A 15,774-nucleotide genomic window follows, 5' to 3' on the forward strand; every position below is an offset into this window, starting at 1 on the left:
GGATTTCTTGGAGTGTTATTAGGTGCAGTTTTTTAAGAGAGAAAGTTGATGAAGGAGAGACTTGTCTATCCTCCCATGTGTTTAATGAAGTAATGATATTTACAACTAAGCATGAACATTGAGACATGTCTTCACTAAGATTTTGCTTTCTTGGGGGTGTTGTGGGATGTTCTAGGTGCTCTGCTGTGTAGACAAGCAGGGGATTCTTTCCTGGCCAAACCCCAGCCCAGAGACTGTTCTGTTCTTCAGTGGGAAGGTGGAACCACCTCATGACAGCCACGAAGATCTGACTGATGAGCTCTCCACACGGTCCTTCTGCCATCCTGAGATGGAAGATGAGGTGAGTGATCCATAATCCATAATGTAGTGTGTTGGCTGCAATCATAGTTTGACTGACACACAATGTGATATTATAGAGGGGCCTTGTAGAGAAGTCCTGTGCCATAATTCTTTGCTTAAAAGATGAGGAAGCAGGAAGGATCCTTTTCTACAGGAGTCCTAAAGCAGCGGGTGAATCAGCAGTGCCTTGTGTTCAACCACTGAATCACCACCCTTCGCTCTGTTGGTCTCCCACAGCCCCATGAAAGAGATGCTTTGCTCTCTGGCCCCTTGGCAGACACAGTGCACATGGCCAATGAACAAGAGAGGAACAACTGGTCTGGTGATGCTCCAAAGGCTCCTGAAGCCTCTGCCCACCGAAAGCCAAACAGCAGAAGCAAACATCCCTCTGGATCCAACGTGAGCTTTAGCAAGGACACGGAGGGTGGAGAGGAGGAACATACTCAGGTAAGACATACTGGAGGGGCACACAAGTAGGCTTTTGTGAAGCTGTAACACCGACTCAAACACACAGAGTACCCCCTTTTGGGCAATTTAGCTGGGATCCCTGCAGGATTCTAGGCTCAAGCTGTATTCATTGTAACCAATTAGAATTTCTCTGCCTGTTGGACCAGGTTGTTGGGGACAGCGAGGTGTTGGCTTGTGAGGCTGAAGACTTTGTGTGTGACTACCACCTGGAGATGCTCAGCCTGTCCCAAGACCAGCAGAACCCCTCCTGCATCCAGTTTGATGACTCCAACTGGCACATGCACCTGAATTCCCTCAAGCCTCTGGGCCTGAACGTGCTGCTCAACCTGTGCAACGCCGGCGTGACCGAGCGGCTGTGCCGCTTCTCCGACCACCTCTGCAACATCGCCCTGCAGGAGACTCACAATGCTGTGCTGCCTGTCCACGTGCCCTGGGGCCTCTGTGAGCTTGCCAGGCTGATAGGTGAGGAGGAACTGGATGAGCAGACACAGAGAAATCAGAGCTGTCAATAGACACTTAATCCTTAGAGAGCACAAGAATATTTCCCCAGTCCTGTTTGCTGAGGAGGTGGAAATTCAGAGCTGACTCTGTTGTTGTTTGGTTGCCAAAAGAGTTTATTAAAGAGATGGCTTTTGGCAAGTTCTGACGTTGTCAGCGCTATCCAAGGAGCAAATGTCATCAAGGACAGTGCCAGCCAGCCCTGGCTCGGCTTCCTATTCTTCTGGTGTGAGTCTGCCAGTCTCATCAGGAGACAAAAATACCTGCTAATGAACCGATACCTGTCCTGTCTTTACAGTAGGGCTTTACAAGGAGTTTGGGGATAAATGGTGTACCTCAGCTATAGATGGGAAAATGGAGTCATAGGGGATGTAAGAGGTTAGAGGTAACACTAGGATTAAAACCTGGAAACTTGAACTCATTTCTGTGCCTGTCCTGCAATGTCACAGTTACTCTCTTCAGTGAACAAGAGCATGGACACTGTAATTACTAATCTAGTCCTTTTGAGTGTTTTTCATCCTAGATCTTGAGCCATATTTACGTGATGCACAATGAGCACAGCTCACCTGCCAGTTGCTGGGGAGGTGTCAGAATGAGCACAAAGTGGGTGGCACAGAAGCAGGAGAAGGGACTTTTCTTTTGCATTGATTAGAGCCTAATTTTCCTCCTTCTTGTGTTCATGTTTCAGGTTTCACACCAGGTGCTAAAGATCTTTTCAAGCAGGAGAACTATTTGGCTTTGTACCGCTTGCCAAGTGATGAGATGGTTAAGGAAACCATCCTGGGGAAGCTTTCATCCATCACCAAGAGGAGACCACCCCTGAGCCACATGATTAACCTGTTTGTGAAGGACACCACTACCAGTAAGGCTGCCTCTTTCTTTGGGTATCCACTTGGCACAGGGGAAGCTTTTCCTTAGATAGCCCAGAAAATGTCATGCTGGAAGAGCCTGGAGTCCCTGTGGGTGATGGCCCTGCTCTGCCCATGGCCAGTGCAGATATGATTAGCAAACCTCAGTGAATCATCTGTGGTATACTGAGAGGGAGAATTCTTCCCAGCCTTGACTCACTCCAGAAACATAAATAATTAAAAAAATTATCTTAGATAGCACATAGTAGACCTGTTTTCTGGGACCAAATGGCAGTGCAGAGCATGGTATGGGTTTATTGAGCTTTTAATAGACTTTATGATGGTAGTGCAACTAATACTGCACAGGGTTGAATATCACTCTGGGTTTTAGTTAATAATGCTCATGGTTCTGATAAATCATAAACTATTATCTTTGTGAGTTGTCTGCACATTACATTGCACACTCCTATATTGCATAATAATAAGAAATCACAAAACTCCCATGCAAACTCACAGTCACCATAAATACAACACCTGAAGCCATGCAGACTTCTCCACTCTTTCTACTCCTTCCTACTCCCGTAGGAATGGGCTAGGATGGAAACGATGTACAGCTGGTTGAGGTCTTAAAGCACCTCAGAAAGGTTTAACAGCTTGCTTGTCAGAGCTCTTAGTCTCTTTGTAATTCCTTAAATTGTCTGAACTTGGCTCTCTGGAGTTGACATATGTTCAATATTGAATCTGAAATAGATCATTGTGCTGGCCAGAGTTTTACCAGGTTAACTGTCTTCTCTCACCCACTTCTTAAATTTTTATGTTTCTCTGGGAAGGAGCTTTTTCATTTGTTCTGATTGCTGCTATTTTGCCTTCATAAGCAGGAATTATTTTGATGCTGAGATTTTTAGTGTAGAGGAAAAACCTTTAATGTTGCCTCATTTCAACTCCTTATCCTCACTTTTAAACAGTTTAGGTTAGAGCCTGGAGCTCAGACGGATATGTGTGACCTGGATTATGCTGTCTAGAGTAAATTCTAAGAGGAGTTTTGCCAGTTGGGTTTAGTTAACTGTTGCAACACCTCTCACAAGGGGTCTTATCCCTTGAAACTTCCTAAAATGTTGCCATTTTAGAATCAGAAATACTGGATTGTGCAGGTAACATTGGGTGAAGTCAAATGGCTCTGTTTATGCAGAAGTCAGACCAGATGAACATAACTTACCTCTCTCCACACATTATTTGTGACTAAATCTTTGAATCCTCCCACTCCCATGACACGCTGCAGTCAAAGGGAGATACGTAATAAATTCTACAGCTGTAGCAGAAATAGGAGGCAGCTTATCTGTATGTTCCCTTACTATTCCATTGAAATATGTGTCCCACCATCTGGCAGTGTTCATCCCAGATCCATAGTAACCACATGGAAATGAGGGGCTCACCGGCATCTTCCACGAATTAGAACGGCTCGATACCATCTCTGTCTTCCTTTGCTGGAGCTGCACTGCTCCCTTCCTTTTGCTCTGTCTCACTGGCACAGCTGGAGCAGTTTGGTTCTTCCCAACGAGTCCCAGCAGCCATCAATGCCTGGTCATACTCCCTGCCCTGTTGATTATTTTTTTCCCCTTTTGCCAGAGAAATTCTGGCCTGAGAGTTCATGATTTGGGAAGGGAAAGGGCTGAGCTCATTTTACTGGCAAAGACAGCTCAGTGAACTCCTTGCAGTTTGTAATGTCTGCAGCCACTGCCACTTTCCCCTTAGCAGGGCTGTGGTGTGAGATTCTGGTGGGAATGAATGGGAAATGGGTTGCAGTTGCTGTCAGGCACGAATGTCAGTGCATGTGGTCATTGCAAGCTCTTGCTCTGTGTCCAGGACATAGGTTTTACATGGATAAACATCCCTTGTTCCTTCTTTCCTAGCAAGGACTATCTGACCTTAGGAGCAAGGTGGGAAGGATTAGGTGTTTATACAATAAAATTAACCAGAGCTCTGCACAATTGCTCCTTTGTGTCCCTGAGACAGGCTCCTTCTTTCACACACAGCTCTTATTCCTCTTGGAGGTTTGTTATGCTGATAAACTTGGCTTGTGATGACTATTTATAGCAAAAGCAGAGAGCTGCTATGTTTTGGAAAATCCTCCAGTGTTCCTGAAGGTCCCTGCCTGGTTTGTGTTGAGGGGATATTCTTGGCTCTGGATCTCACCAGCCAGTGTGAGCATTAGCAGTCAGCAACAATGCCTGCAAAGAAGCCTTTGGGCTCATTTTTCTTGGCAGTAGTTTTTTTTTTTGGGTTTTTTTTTCATTAGCTCAGCTTTGAAGCTGTTGGGGGCAAAGTCACAGAGCAGCTGGATGAGGGAAGGGAGACTCTACGTGCAGGAAATGTTAATGGGTCAATACAAATGAGAAGGAGCAGGAGGTGTGGAGGGGAGGCAGCCCCACATCCCTGAACTTGTGTCCTGTGCCTGGGACCTGCATCAGTGATGTCACACGCCTCTGAGACAAACCTTTTAACACCTCTGTCTACAAGAGGGAATAAGAGATTTTGAGTCTGTATTAAAAACTGAAAGAGGGGGAGAAAGAAAAACAGGACGAGCTGTGGTGTCCATTGATTTTCAGTTCTTCCCTAAAGACAACATGAGTTACTTTTGTAGAGTCTGTTATGTTGAACTTTTGACCCATCCTGATTTAACACATTTTCAGGGTGAAAATGTGAAACAGGCTGTTATGTGGCAGGTCACACTGTCAAATTATCTTCTGCTACTTGAATGAAAAGTATTCAAGAATAGCTCTTACCCTTCGGTTCCACGTCTGGCCTAAAACTGAATGTACTTTGCAGCGTAGGCAGACTTTGATCCCCGGCTCATCACTGGTATTTGTACTTTCATGACAAGAGGCACAAAGGAATTTCTCTTCTTCTGCTCTGTGGGATGCAGGAGCAAGATATTATCCCACCTTTATAGGAGCAGGATTGATACACAGGGTAAGGGGAGAATAGGAAGGGACTACATGGCTCGCATTTTATCACAGCCTTGTTTGAATCCACAGTTAGACAATGGGCAGCTGCAGGTGCATCATCAATCCTGAATACTTTCTTGGTGGAGACTGAAGACTTTCAGCAGAGGAAAAGGGGATATCTGGAATGCATCAAAGCATTTTGTGGGAACACTCATGTTTTAACAAATAAGGGAGCAGTTGGTGTGATATCCCCTTCCTGGGAGCTGTATGTGTGATGCTGACTCATTGTTCTCCTACACTTCAGGCACTGAGCAGATGTTTTCTCATGGGACAGCTGACATCATCCTTGAGGCCTGCACTGACTTTTGGGATGGTACCGATATCTACCCCCTCTCTGGCTCTGACAGGTGGGCAGCTTTCTCATTTGGGGCATTCAGGAGCTGCAGATGAAATGCAGAGGGAACCTGGTCACTCTGTTAAAATTCTTTTTGTGATGCTTGTTAAGCTTTTTAAGAGCTTCAAGTAGGTTATGAACAGGAGCCATCTCTGCTTGTAATTAATTGTTATCATAGCAATGTAAGAGATTAGACAGCAACAAGCACTCAGTTGGACTGTAAGAGCAAGCCACTTCATACTGTATCTGTTGGGATATTGTTCTCTTGTAAGTGGATTCTGACTGTACTGTGTAGTAGGACTGAATTATAATCAGGTCATGCTGGTGGCAGAGAATTTTTGTTGTTTTTCAAGAAAAATGTGTTGTCTTACATGAAATGGAAAATGATCAATTGTGCCTGAACCAGTCCACACACTGCATCACACCCTTGGAGTCCTGCTTCAATATCTGACAGTGTGTGCTGTCAGTGTATTTTCATCTACAGGCTGAATTGCTGTTCCTGTTGGCACAGCAGACCAGTAATGTTTGGTTTCACTGACTTTTCACATTGTTCTTCTAAATCTGCTTATCCTCAGGTGTGAAAAAACTCCCACTGATCTTTTTTAGAATACTGATCATGTTACAAGCAAATGAAACATCTGATATAAAGTCTAATTTGTTACCTTTGTGAATTCAACTGAGAGAAGGAACCTTACCTTATTTCAGTGACTCAGTATTGACTAAATACAGCTCCTGGGACCCAGAGTCAGAAGGGGGATAGGAGAAAAATCTGCTACTGCAGCTATCTCTGCCATAGATCCTGTTGTCAGAGTTGTCAGTTCCCTCCTTGGTGTTTATCTCCTTACATATACATTATGTCTGATGAATTAAGCTGCTTCTGTCATGCAGTGAACTTCCTTGGAGTCATCTGGCAGCCATATAGAGCATATTATATTAATAAGTGTATTCAAAGAGCTCCATGTTCATACCCATCAATCTGATGAGCAAACAGAAATATTCACCACTGCCCCTGTTGGAATATGTGTTCTTGTTGCCCTGCAGTGCCTGCAGCTTGGAGAATGCAGAAACAGTAGGGAAAGGCTTCTTCAGACTTCCTATCCACTCTTTGAGGAAGACATTTTTCCAGATACATGGAACTACAGCATACATTGTCAGAAACATGGCACATTTTTGCTAACTTTGCCTGTTTTTTCTCTCTTCCACATAGGAAGAAGGTGCTGGATTTCTACCAGCGAGCCTGTCTGTCGGGATACTGCTCTGCCTTTGCATACAAGCCAATGCACTGTGCCTTGTCCTCCCAGCTCAATGGCAAGTGCATAGAGCTGGTGCAGGTGCCGGGGCAGAGCGCGATCTTCACGTGCTGCGACCTCCCCGGGACCACTCCCATCAAACAGAGCAGCCGGAGGAACAGCTGGAGCTCGGATGGTATGTGTGTCTTCAGTCCTGGCTGTAACCAGATCTGCTGCTGGCCCAGGGGCTGGATCAGATCAGTCTAGAGCTGTAAGAACGTTGTTATTCAGAGTAGCAGATGGAAATTTGGAAGGAAGGGTTTCTGAAGTAGATGCGTTTTCAGAGGAAATAATGGTGTGGCAGCTGGTAGGGGTATTTCTAGTTAAGTTATTGAAGCTTGCAGAGAAATTCTCCTTGTGGGAAGTCTGTTTCTAAAGTGGGCTACTGAGAGTCAAGACTTCTGGGTGTTTCAGTACTTGATTTACTATTTGTCTGATTTTATGGAAATCACATGGCTTTTCAAAGGAATGAAATTTGTGGTGCTATGCCACTATTATCCCTTGGTGGATTTTATTGCTGTAGTGAAGGAACTGTTTCCACTAGTGTGCTGTACATGTCCTTCAGAACAGCAGTGGAAACTGAGAAAGAAGCACGTACCATTACATAAATCCAGGAGGCTCTTTGGAAAACCAGTCTTAATCTCTTTCTGCCTTGGTCTCCCATCCTGTAAAATGTGACTAGCGGGGTTTCCAGCAGCTGGGGACAGTTGTGACTGTTTTCAGAACACTTTTGAGTCCCACCTGTGGCAAGCCTTGCAACTGTGTGAAGTGTTTTATTTTTTTGTCCTTCATGCTGCATCCAGCCCCCATTCACCACAGGCTGATGTGGTGATGGTGAAGGAACCCTGTGAAAGAGCCTTTGGAGGCTCTTTGGAAGTGTCTGCAGGGAACATGATTCAATTCCTTTGCATCAGCCCCTCGTGCTCTGATGCCACTGTGCCTCAGCTAGATTCACCATGTTGTTTAGGCACAGTAGGATGTGTTTAAAATGCACATGTGAACATTATGCAGCACACATCCTTGACCTTTCTACCCAAATTCCTTGTGACTGATCCCTGCCTTTTATCTTTTTCCTTTCCACGCTTGCTGTTTCCCACTTGTGTTCTTGGTCTTGTGTGTGGGGATGTTCTGAAACCGCTGCTGTGACTGGGTATGCTGGGACAAATGGATGTCTCTTCATCTTTCCTCCTGTGTTTGTGTTCCTGCATGTTTCTGTGTGTGGATACCATGTCCTTGGGTGTCACCTTGGTGGCCTCCCTACCTCGTGTCCTTTGTCTGGTGCACACGTGGCCCCTCTTGTGTCAATGTGATTGCGTGTTGTTTGCATGCCTGAAGAAGGGATTGGGGAAGTGATGGAGAAGGAAGACTGTATCCAGGCTCTGAGTGGACAGATCTTCATGGGAATGGTCTCATCTCAGTATCAGGCCCGCCTTGACATTGTCCGCCTCATTGATGGATTGGTCAATGCCTGCATTCGTTTTGTCTACTTCTCCCTGGAAGATGAGCTCAAAAGCAAGGTAAGCTGTCTTTGCTGAACCCCCTGACCTTGCGTGGCCCCTCGTTGTCTGACTGGAGAGTTTAGCTCCAGAGCAATCTAAGGTTAATCTGATTCAGCCCACTAATGAGTCCAGAAGGTACCTGTGCTCCAGTATGGCATCAGTCTGCAGTGCTCTGGCCTGGGCAGCCACCCTAAAACACTTTGTCTGCTCACCCACAGGTGTTTGCTGAGAAAATGGGTCTGGAGACTGGCTGGAATTGCCACATATCCTTAACACCCAATGGTGATGTGCCTGGCTCAGAGATCCCCCCCTCCAGCCCCAGCCATGCTGGCTCTCTGCACGATGACCTCCACCAGGGTGAGAACTGTGCCTTGGCCACTCTGAATGCCATGTGTTTCCTGGGTGGTTCTTTTAAACCCATTCATAGGTTGCCGCGTCCACACCTGACACCTGATCCATCAGAGCTTTGAGCACAAAACTGGATGGGCCTCAGGTGCATGTGTGTGTAAGCGACAGCACTTTACATTTATAGCCTTTTCAGCCAGCCAGTACCAAGTTTTTGGAAACAGACATCCTTCTGTGCACCAGCTGCCATGAATTTAGGTCCTCAAGAGTGCTTCTGGTTCTTGCTGGGACCCTGGTCAATCCAGTGAAGGTCCCTTGCCTGTGCATTACTCTTTTTTTTCTTACTTCAGCTGGGATTTCTTTATTCTCTTCCCCTAGAAGGACAGCAGAACAGATAAAGTATCATGTCTCAAAAGAGCAGAGACTAGGCTCCCATATCTACCTCTGAACAGATTAGTCATCTAAAAATACTGCATTTTAGATGACTGAGTGGGAGATCTGAGTGTTGCTAACCCAGAAAATCAGGCCTCACGTTTCCTGGCTTCTGCAGCGCCACGTGCATGTCCCACGTGGGTGGCACAGGGGTGGCAGAGGCAGGTTTGTGATTATTGTTTATGCTGCTTCTCTCTGCTCCAGTTTCTCGAGATGATGTGGAGGGGCTTCTTCTGATGGAAGAGGAAGGGCACTCGGATCTCATCAGCTTTCAGCCAACAGACAGTGATATCCCCAGCTTCCTGGAGGACTGCAACAGGGTGAGGGCCCCTTTCCTTGTACACCTTGTACTGTTGTCATGGTCAGGAGTGTCACCTCATTAATCCCAGAGGGAATTCCTCTTCGAAGCAGATTCACTGGTTTGTGTTGGGTCTCCTGATTTCCCTCACTCTCTTCCAGCTTGGTTATTTAGAGCCTGGGAAATCTGGGGTTCTCTTAGTTAGTTTCTTTTGCTGAACAGCTCTTTGCTTTGGAGAGCTGGAGGCTACTACACATGGGGTAACCTTGAGAGCTGCATCTCAGTTCCTCTGGGTCCCATGGGCTGGGCAGGGTGTGGGAACATCCCCACTTTCCATGCAGACAGAAGAAGCACTGTCCTCCAGCTGTGACCCACAGACTGGTGCTTCCCAGTGGTGAGAGTGTGAGACCTGTGTTCCTGCTTTATAAAGACCTCACACATGCTCAGCAGAGATTACAGGAATATCAGAGATACAGATTAAAAAAAAATCTATTAGGCCTGGTTTTAGAAGGCAAGAACCCTTCTTGCATTGCTGCAGGTTGATGTGGCTGCAATTGAAATAGATCCAGTTGCTGGGAGACAGCAGATGTGTCTGACTAGACTCTCCACACAGGCAAGAAGTCCTTAGAAATCCTTGAGCACAGGTTTGTCTCACTGACCTTACAAACCCTGAGGGCAAGCACAGGCAGCTTGGCAGGTCAATGTAGAACTTCATCAGAAAACTTTTGACAATGGCTCAGGAAAGCCAGTTCTGTCTGCAGGAACATGTATTTGCATAATTCTAGGAATCATCATTCTCATTTCAGCAGTTCCCTCTGAAATGCCTCTCCCTCATACTCCCTGCCTTATCTGTCCTTTCTCTTTTTCAGGCCAAACTTCCCCGGGGAATCCACCAGGTGAGACCTCACCTGCAGAACATTGACAACGTGCCTTTGCTGGTGCCCCTGTTCACAGACTGCACCCCGGAGAGTAAGTGGCCTTTCCTGCTCCTGTCCATTAATTCCTTCCCCAGCTTCTTGGTCTGGCTCATCCAAGAGTAGACATGGGTGAAGGGAAGGGGATACATTCCAGAAATCTAGGTCATATTGATATTAATTACCCTCTGTTGCTACCTGTGGGGAACCAGGTGTTAACTTAATTTTAGTGCAGCTGTTGCCCAGCTACTGAATTGGGCTGAGAACCACTCCTTTCAATTTGCATTCGTAAGAGACACAAAAGTAAACATCCAAAATGCTACTGCCCTTCATTAAATAAGTGTTATCAGTGTACCAAGAGACTTTGATCTCTGCTCACAGCTGTTATATAACTCAGAAATCACTTCCCAGAAGAATTTTCCCTTGGCAGTTGCTGTTAACACCTTCTGCTGCTTTGCAGGTTTTGATTGCAAAAAACAGAAAGGACAAAATTTCTCCCTCTCTCTCTCTCTCTCTCTCTGAGGTATTATTTTATCTAAGAAAGGGGCTGAGTGCTCAGCAGGCTAATACCTGCCAAGTCTCCAGTAAAAGTGTGAAGCATCATTATGATTTGGCATTTTAGTACCTCTGGTCACAGTTTGCAGCATCTCAATCACGGTCCAGTCTGCCTTCACACTTAGTGCCCAAATTTCCTCGCTCTCTCTTTGACAGAAGTGGCAGCTCCCCACCTGACCCAACCCATCACTGTGCTGCAGGTCTGTGCACCAGGCATTTAGTGAAAGTGTTAACAAGGGAGTCTGCAGAGGGGAGGCTTGGGGATTTTTGTCTGGAGCATTCTAGAAAATCCATGTACACACAGAGAGAGCACTGTGCATAGAGCTACAGAACTAAAATCAGATCAAACACCAGCTTTGACTTAGAGGCCCCAGGGATGTTGATAAACATATTGATAAAGGGTAGAGGTGGTGGTGGGTGGGAGAGCAGGAACAGTGGCTGAGTGTGGCACTGCTTTTGGAGTGGTTTGTTACTCTACTCCTTTACACTTGCAGCAACACTAGTGATGTGCTGCTGAGCAGAGTTTGAAACACTATTTATTTTCAGTTTGAATGCTTCAGGTTTATTTCATTTCTGCTGTTTTCTAACAAGACCCTTTGATGCTGAAGCTGTTTCATGCACCCAGGTTATACCTACAGCTCTGGTCTGAAAAATGCAAATCTCTGGGTCACAGTTCTCTGAACCACAGCTCAGTTCCTGCAGTGGCAGGTATACAGAGCACCTGGCCTGCAGTTCATTAACTGTCTAATTGTATGCTTTTGCTGTGGATCTCCCTGTACATGACTGGCAAGTATCAGTTGGGGCAGTTTTAAAAGATCTGTTAGTTATCCAGATTGGAAAGGGTGTGGAACACTGCATTTTTGGGTGCATAATGACATAACACACTATTGCTCCTTCTGTCCCTCTGCAGCCATGTGTGAGATGATCAAGATCATGCAGGAGTACGGGGAGGTGACCTGCTGCCTGGGAAGCTCTGCCAACCTTCGGAACAGTTGCCTCTTCCTGCAAAGTGATATCAGGTGGGGCAGGGTCTATTCATCCTCCAACTGCCTTTGCCTTGATCTTAGCAAGTACCCAGCCATGGGTCACACCACATCTGTGCATTGTGCAGGGAGATGCTCACAATTGCTCTGCCCATTTTTAGCTGCTTTTGTCTTCATAATGGAGATTTGGGGGTATTGGATGGGATGACTGCTTAGGGCCCTTGACACACAGAGGTATTTCCATGTCTGAAAGGAAGGTAACTCTCTTGCATGCTGGACTGTTGTGCCCCAAGTGGATTACAGATGCTTCCCATTGGGTGAAAGAGTGGAAACACCCCTCTCAATCAGCCAGTATGTTGACCTTGTGCCACAAACCCAAATATGTTCGTTATTTCTCTGTGGATAACTGAAAGTCTAGGGAGATTGATCCTAAATTCATGTCATAGCTCAGGCTTCTCTGCCTGAGCAAGGTGTACAGAGCATGGCACAGCACAGTGTGACCTTCCAAGCTGGACTGCAGTGAGACAGTTTCTCCTCTGGGATGAGGCCTTTCACCAACACCCCTGTGTTGTCCTTGCAGCATAGCCCTGGACCCTCTCTACCCATCCCGCTGCTCCTGGGAGACCTTTGGCTATGCCACCAGCACCACCCTGACCAATGGCTCAGAGGAGCTCACCCCGCTGCAGCTCTCAGGGCAGCTCAACAGCCTGCCCTGCTCCATGTCCTTCCGCCAGGAGGAGAGCACCAGCATCATCAGGCTCATAGAGCAGGTGAGCCAAGCAAGCCCTTCTCCCCTCTGCAAGGAGCACAGCCAGGAGCTCCCGCAAGCATTCTGCTTGAGGTGCCCACAGTGCTGCTAGCAGGAGCTTTGCTTGTGTCTCCTGGCCTTTGTTCAGGAAGAACAACAGGGAAAGTCTTCCTGCCTGACCCTCCTAGTCCAAGGTGTAGTGGATGGTTTGGGAATAGCGCCTTGTGGCAACAGAACATGAATATTGTTCATCTGGATGAAGTATAATTTTGCAGAGATCCCTAGCCAGACAACAATGCAGTGTTAGGGAGAAGTGTAACCCCAGAAAAGCCAAGAGTTTAAACAAACTTACCCCTTGGCTAAATTCTACCTTTCCTTCAGAACCTCTCCATGTAGGCAAGAGACCTTCCCTTTTTGCTTTCATTGGGTCCAGATCTTCTCCCCTCCCACTTCCCCTGCAGGCCACATGTTCTGCCCCTGCCTGCCAATAACTGCTCTTGGCTGGCAGCTGCTCCCAGCAGGGCTCTGAGGGCTTGTGCTTCCTTCCAGGCCAGGCATGCAACGTATGGGATCCGCAAGTGTTTCCTCTTCCTGCTGCAGTGCCAGCTGACCTTGGTTGTCATTCAGGTGAGTCCTGGCCTGGCTGGGGACAGTGTTTAACTCAGAGCACAGGAGGGCTCACGTGGATTTGGTTGGCTGCAGTGGGGCAGCCTCGAGAGAGGAACGTGGCCTTCAGTCAGGTTTACACAGCGCATTTGGGGAAGTTACAGATGGATGTGATCTCAGCCTGCACTGCCTCTGCTCCCTGACCCTCCTACATTTGCTTTCAAACACTTTTTCCCTGGAGACAAGCATCCCCTGCAGCTCCTACCATGGGAACATATGGAGGGGCTGTGCAGTGGCAGTCCAGTTACCAGCTCATCCCAGTGTTTTGGGGGAAGACAGCAGCATTTTGGGTAACAAGTGTGTCCTAGCACTGCTCATGCTCTTCACTCTGGGTTGTTTCTGTCCAGTTCCTCTCCTGCCTGGTGCAGCTGCCACCCATCCTCAGTACCACAGACATCGTGTGGCTCTCCTGTTTCTGCTACCCACTGCTCAGGTGAGTCTGTCAGGGTGGAATCTCCTCCCACCCTGCACAGGATGCACAGACCGGTCTCTCAGCCTCACTGTGTCCATGCTAAAAGAAAGCTGACCACCCACAGCATGCTAAGAAGGCTGCAAGGATTATTCCAAGCACCTGCTTTGACAAGGTGCTTGGAAACAGTGACAGGAGCTGCTGTGTTAACCCTTGCCTTGTGTTATGGAGAGTCTGGGGTGTCAGGTGGAGGTCAGGGTAGCACAGGTGGTTTTGTCTCTCTCATATATTTGGAGGTCACTTCTCTCTCTGTCTGCACCTGCCATGAATAGCACTTTTTACAACATATGTAAAGATAAGTGCCAATGCTTCAAGCAGTCGGAGTAGGTTATTTGGGTTCAAATGTTAGACACAGATAAAAGCACAATATCTCTGGTGCCTGAACACGTTACTGAGACACTTAACTTGCCTTTCTCCAGTATCTCGCTCCTGGGCAAGCCTCCCCACAGCTCCATCATGACCATGGCAACAGGAAAAAACTTGACTTCCATCCCCAAGAAGGTAGGTGGCCCCTCAGATTTAAATTGTCCACTCATTTTTCTCTTCTGCTTTGTCCCAGTGTCTATGCATAGCTGAGGCCCTGTGCCTTCCTGGCTCTCTCAGTAAATTGATCCATGGCATGAGCCAGGAAGGGAATTCCCTGTTCCAGCATGCCCAGAGGGCAGATCCTCAGTGCAGCATCTCATCTGTACTACAGCTTGTCTTTTGCAGCCACTGATTCTCTGATGGTTCACGGGGAGGAGGTTGTACCAGTGACATGCCTATGTCATCCTCCTTCCTTTCCCTTATTCACAGACTCAGCACTACTTCCTGCTCTGCTTCCTGCTGAAATTCAGCCTGACCATCTGCTCCTGCCTCATCTGCTTCGGGTTCACCCTGCATGAGTCCTGCAAAGGGGTGAACACCACCAGCCTCAACCTCACAGCCTGCTCCTCCATCATGCTGCACAGGTGAGGAACTGGGCCTGGCACACACATCCTACTGCTCTTGCCCTTTCCAAGGAGAACTGATTCCAGTCCTCTAACAAGCTTCAGCCTCTTCCATGACCCCCCAGGGCTAAGTGCTCTCCCTGTAGCCCTGACAGCTACATCAGTGCCTGCTGATGATGTCCTGTACCAGGACAGCCTGAGCTCACACAGATTCCTCAGCTGTTGGTAGAAACAGGTCAGACAGTTAAGTGCCCTCTGCTGACTTCTTTCCTGTGTCCTCTCATTCACTAGCAATGCTGATGGTGCTCCTGACTGGTTTGGGACATTTTCCAATGCTCTCCTGGTAGCCCAGAAGCTCACAGCTGGCCTGATTGTTTTACACACAGGTAAGTCCCTGTTCCCAGAACCCCATTCCCTGCTCTGGGGAAAAACTTGCATCCTCTGTCTCTTTCTGTGCCCCCTATGCCAGAGCACAAACTCCCTGATAGAAGCTGACACTGCAGTGGCCTCACAGCACAGGCACAAATTCCCCTGTCTCACTAAACATTGCCCTGGCAGATTAAAGACAACGTTCTCAGAACTGATTCTGCTTCCTACCAGCTTGGTGAAGTGCTGGTTCTGTCCAGTCTCACCAGGAGAGCCAAATCCCTTTTGCCTTCTTGAAAGTTAGTAGCAGCACCTGTAGCTCTCCAAAAATGTTCCCTGCCTCAAAAGTGTTTATATCCCTGCTGCTATTTTGTGAAGTACCCCATTGCCTTCCTCCAAAGGGCACTGGTGCAGCTGTGACTGTTTGAGACCTGGAAGCCTTTTTAAACCCTCTGGAGGGGTGTGCAGCCAGCTCCTGGCTGACCTTCATCACCTGCACCCATTGCCTGGCAGAGTAGGTCCAGTTGCTCCCTGGGAACCCTAAAGGGTCTCTGCTCCCTGTCCCTCATGTCCGTGGTGCTGGGCAGAGCATTGTGTGTTGAGATGTGCAGGTGTCCAGTCCAATGGAAGTGCTTCCTGATTTGATCTCCAGCTTTGGAGGGGGGGGGGGTTGCAGTACTTTTGTGTCCCTCAGACCACTAAGGCAAGGCAGGGGTGCTTTGCCTGGCAGCTGTTTGGAGGAGCCCAAGTGAAAGCTGAGCAAATGCAGACAGCTCTGGGTCTCTGGCT

General features: G+C 47.5%; 1 protein-coding gene across 5 annotated transcripts in view; it reads left to right on the forward strand.

Moving 5' to 3' along the window:
- TMEM94 (transmembrane protein 94) overlaps positions 1–15,774 on the forward strand; it is a 50,545-nt gene that overhangs the window by 30,330 nt on the left and 4,441 nt on the right. For all 5 annotated transcript variants that reach the window (XM_048324056.1, XM_048324055.1, XM_048324058.1 and 2 more), the window contains 17 exons: positions 176–340; positions 577–786; positions 954–1,269; positions 1,994–2,167; positions 5,403–5,505; positions 6,700–6,917; positions 8,117–8,298; positions 8,499–8,637; positions 9,262–9,377; positions 10,225–10,324; positions 11,735–11,843; positions 12,388–12,577; positions 13,105–13,182; positions 13,569–13,654; positions 14,110–14,191; positions 14,486–14,640; positions 14,911–15,005. In XM_048324056.1, the coding sequence (XP_048180013.1) occupies positions 176–340; positions 577–786; positions 954–1,269; positions 1,994–2,167; positions 5,403–5,505; positions 6,700–6,917; positions 8,117–8,298; positions 8,499–8,637; positions 9,262–9,377; positions 10,225–10,324; positions 11,735–11,843; positions 12,388–12,577; positions 13,105–13,182; positions 13,569–13,654; positions 14,110–14,191; positions 14,486–14,640; positions 14,911–15,005 (2,518 nt within the window). The remainder of the gene's footprint in view (positions 1–175; positions 341–576; positions 787–953; positions 1,270–1,993; positions 2,168–5,402; positions 5,506–6,699; positions 6,918–8,116; positions 8,299–8,498; positions 8,638–9,261; positions 9,378–10,224; positions 10,325–11,734; positions 11,844–12,387; positions 12,578–13,104; positions 13,183–13,568; positions 13,655–14,109; positions 14,192–14,485; positions 14,641–14,910; positions 15,006–15,774) is intronic.

Source organism: Corvus hawaiiensis, chromosome 19 (assembly GCF_020740725.1).
Source record: "Corvus hawaiiensis isolate bCorHaw1 chromosome 19, bCorHaw1.pri.cur, whole genome shotgun sequence".
Classification (NCBI taxonomy): Eukaryota; Metazoa; Chordata; class Aves; order Passeriformes; family Corvidae; genus Corvus; species Corvus hawaiiensis.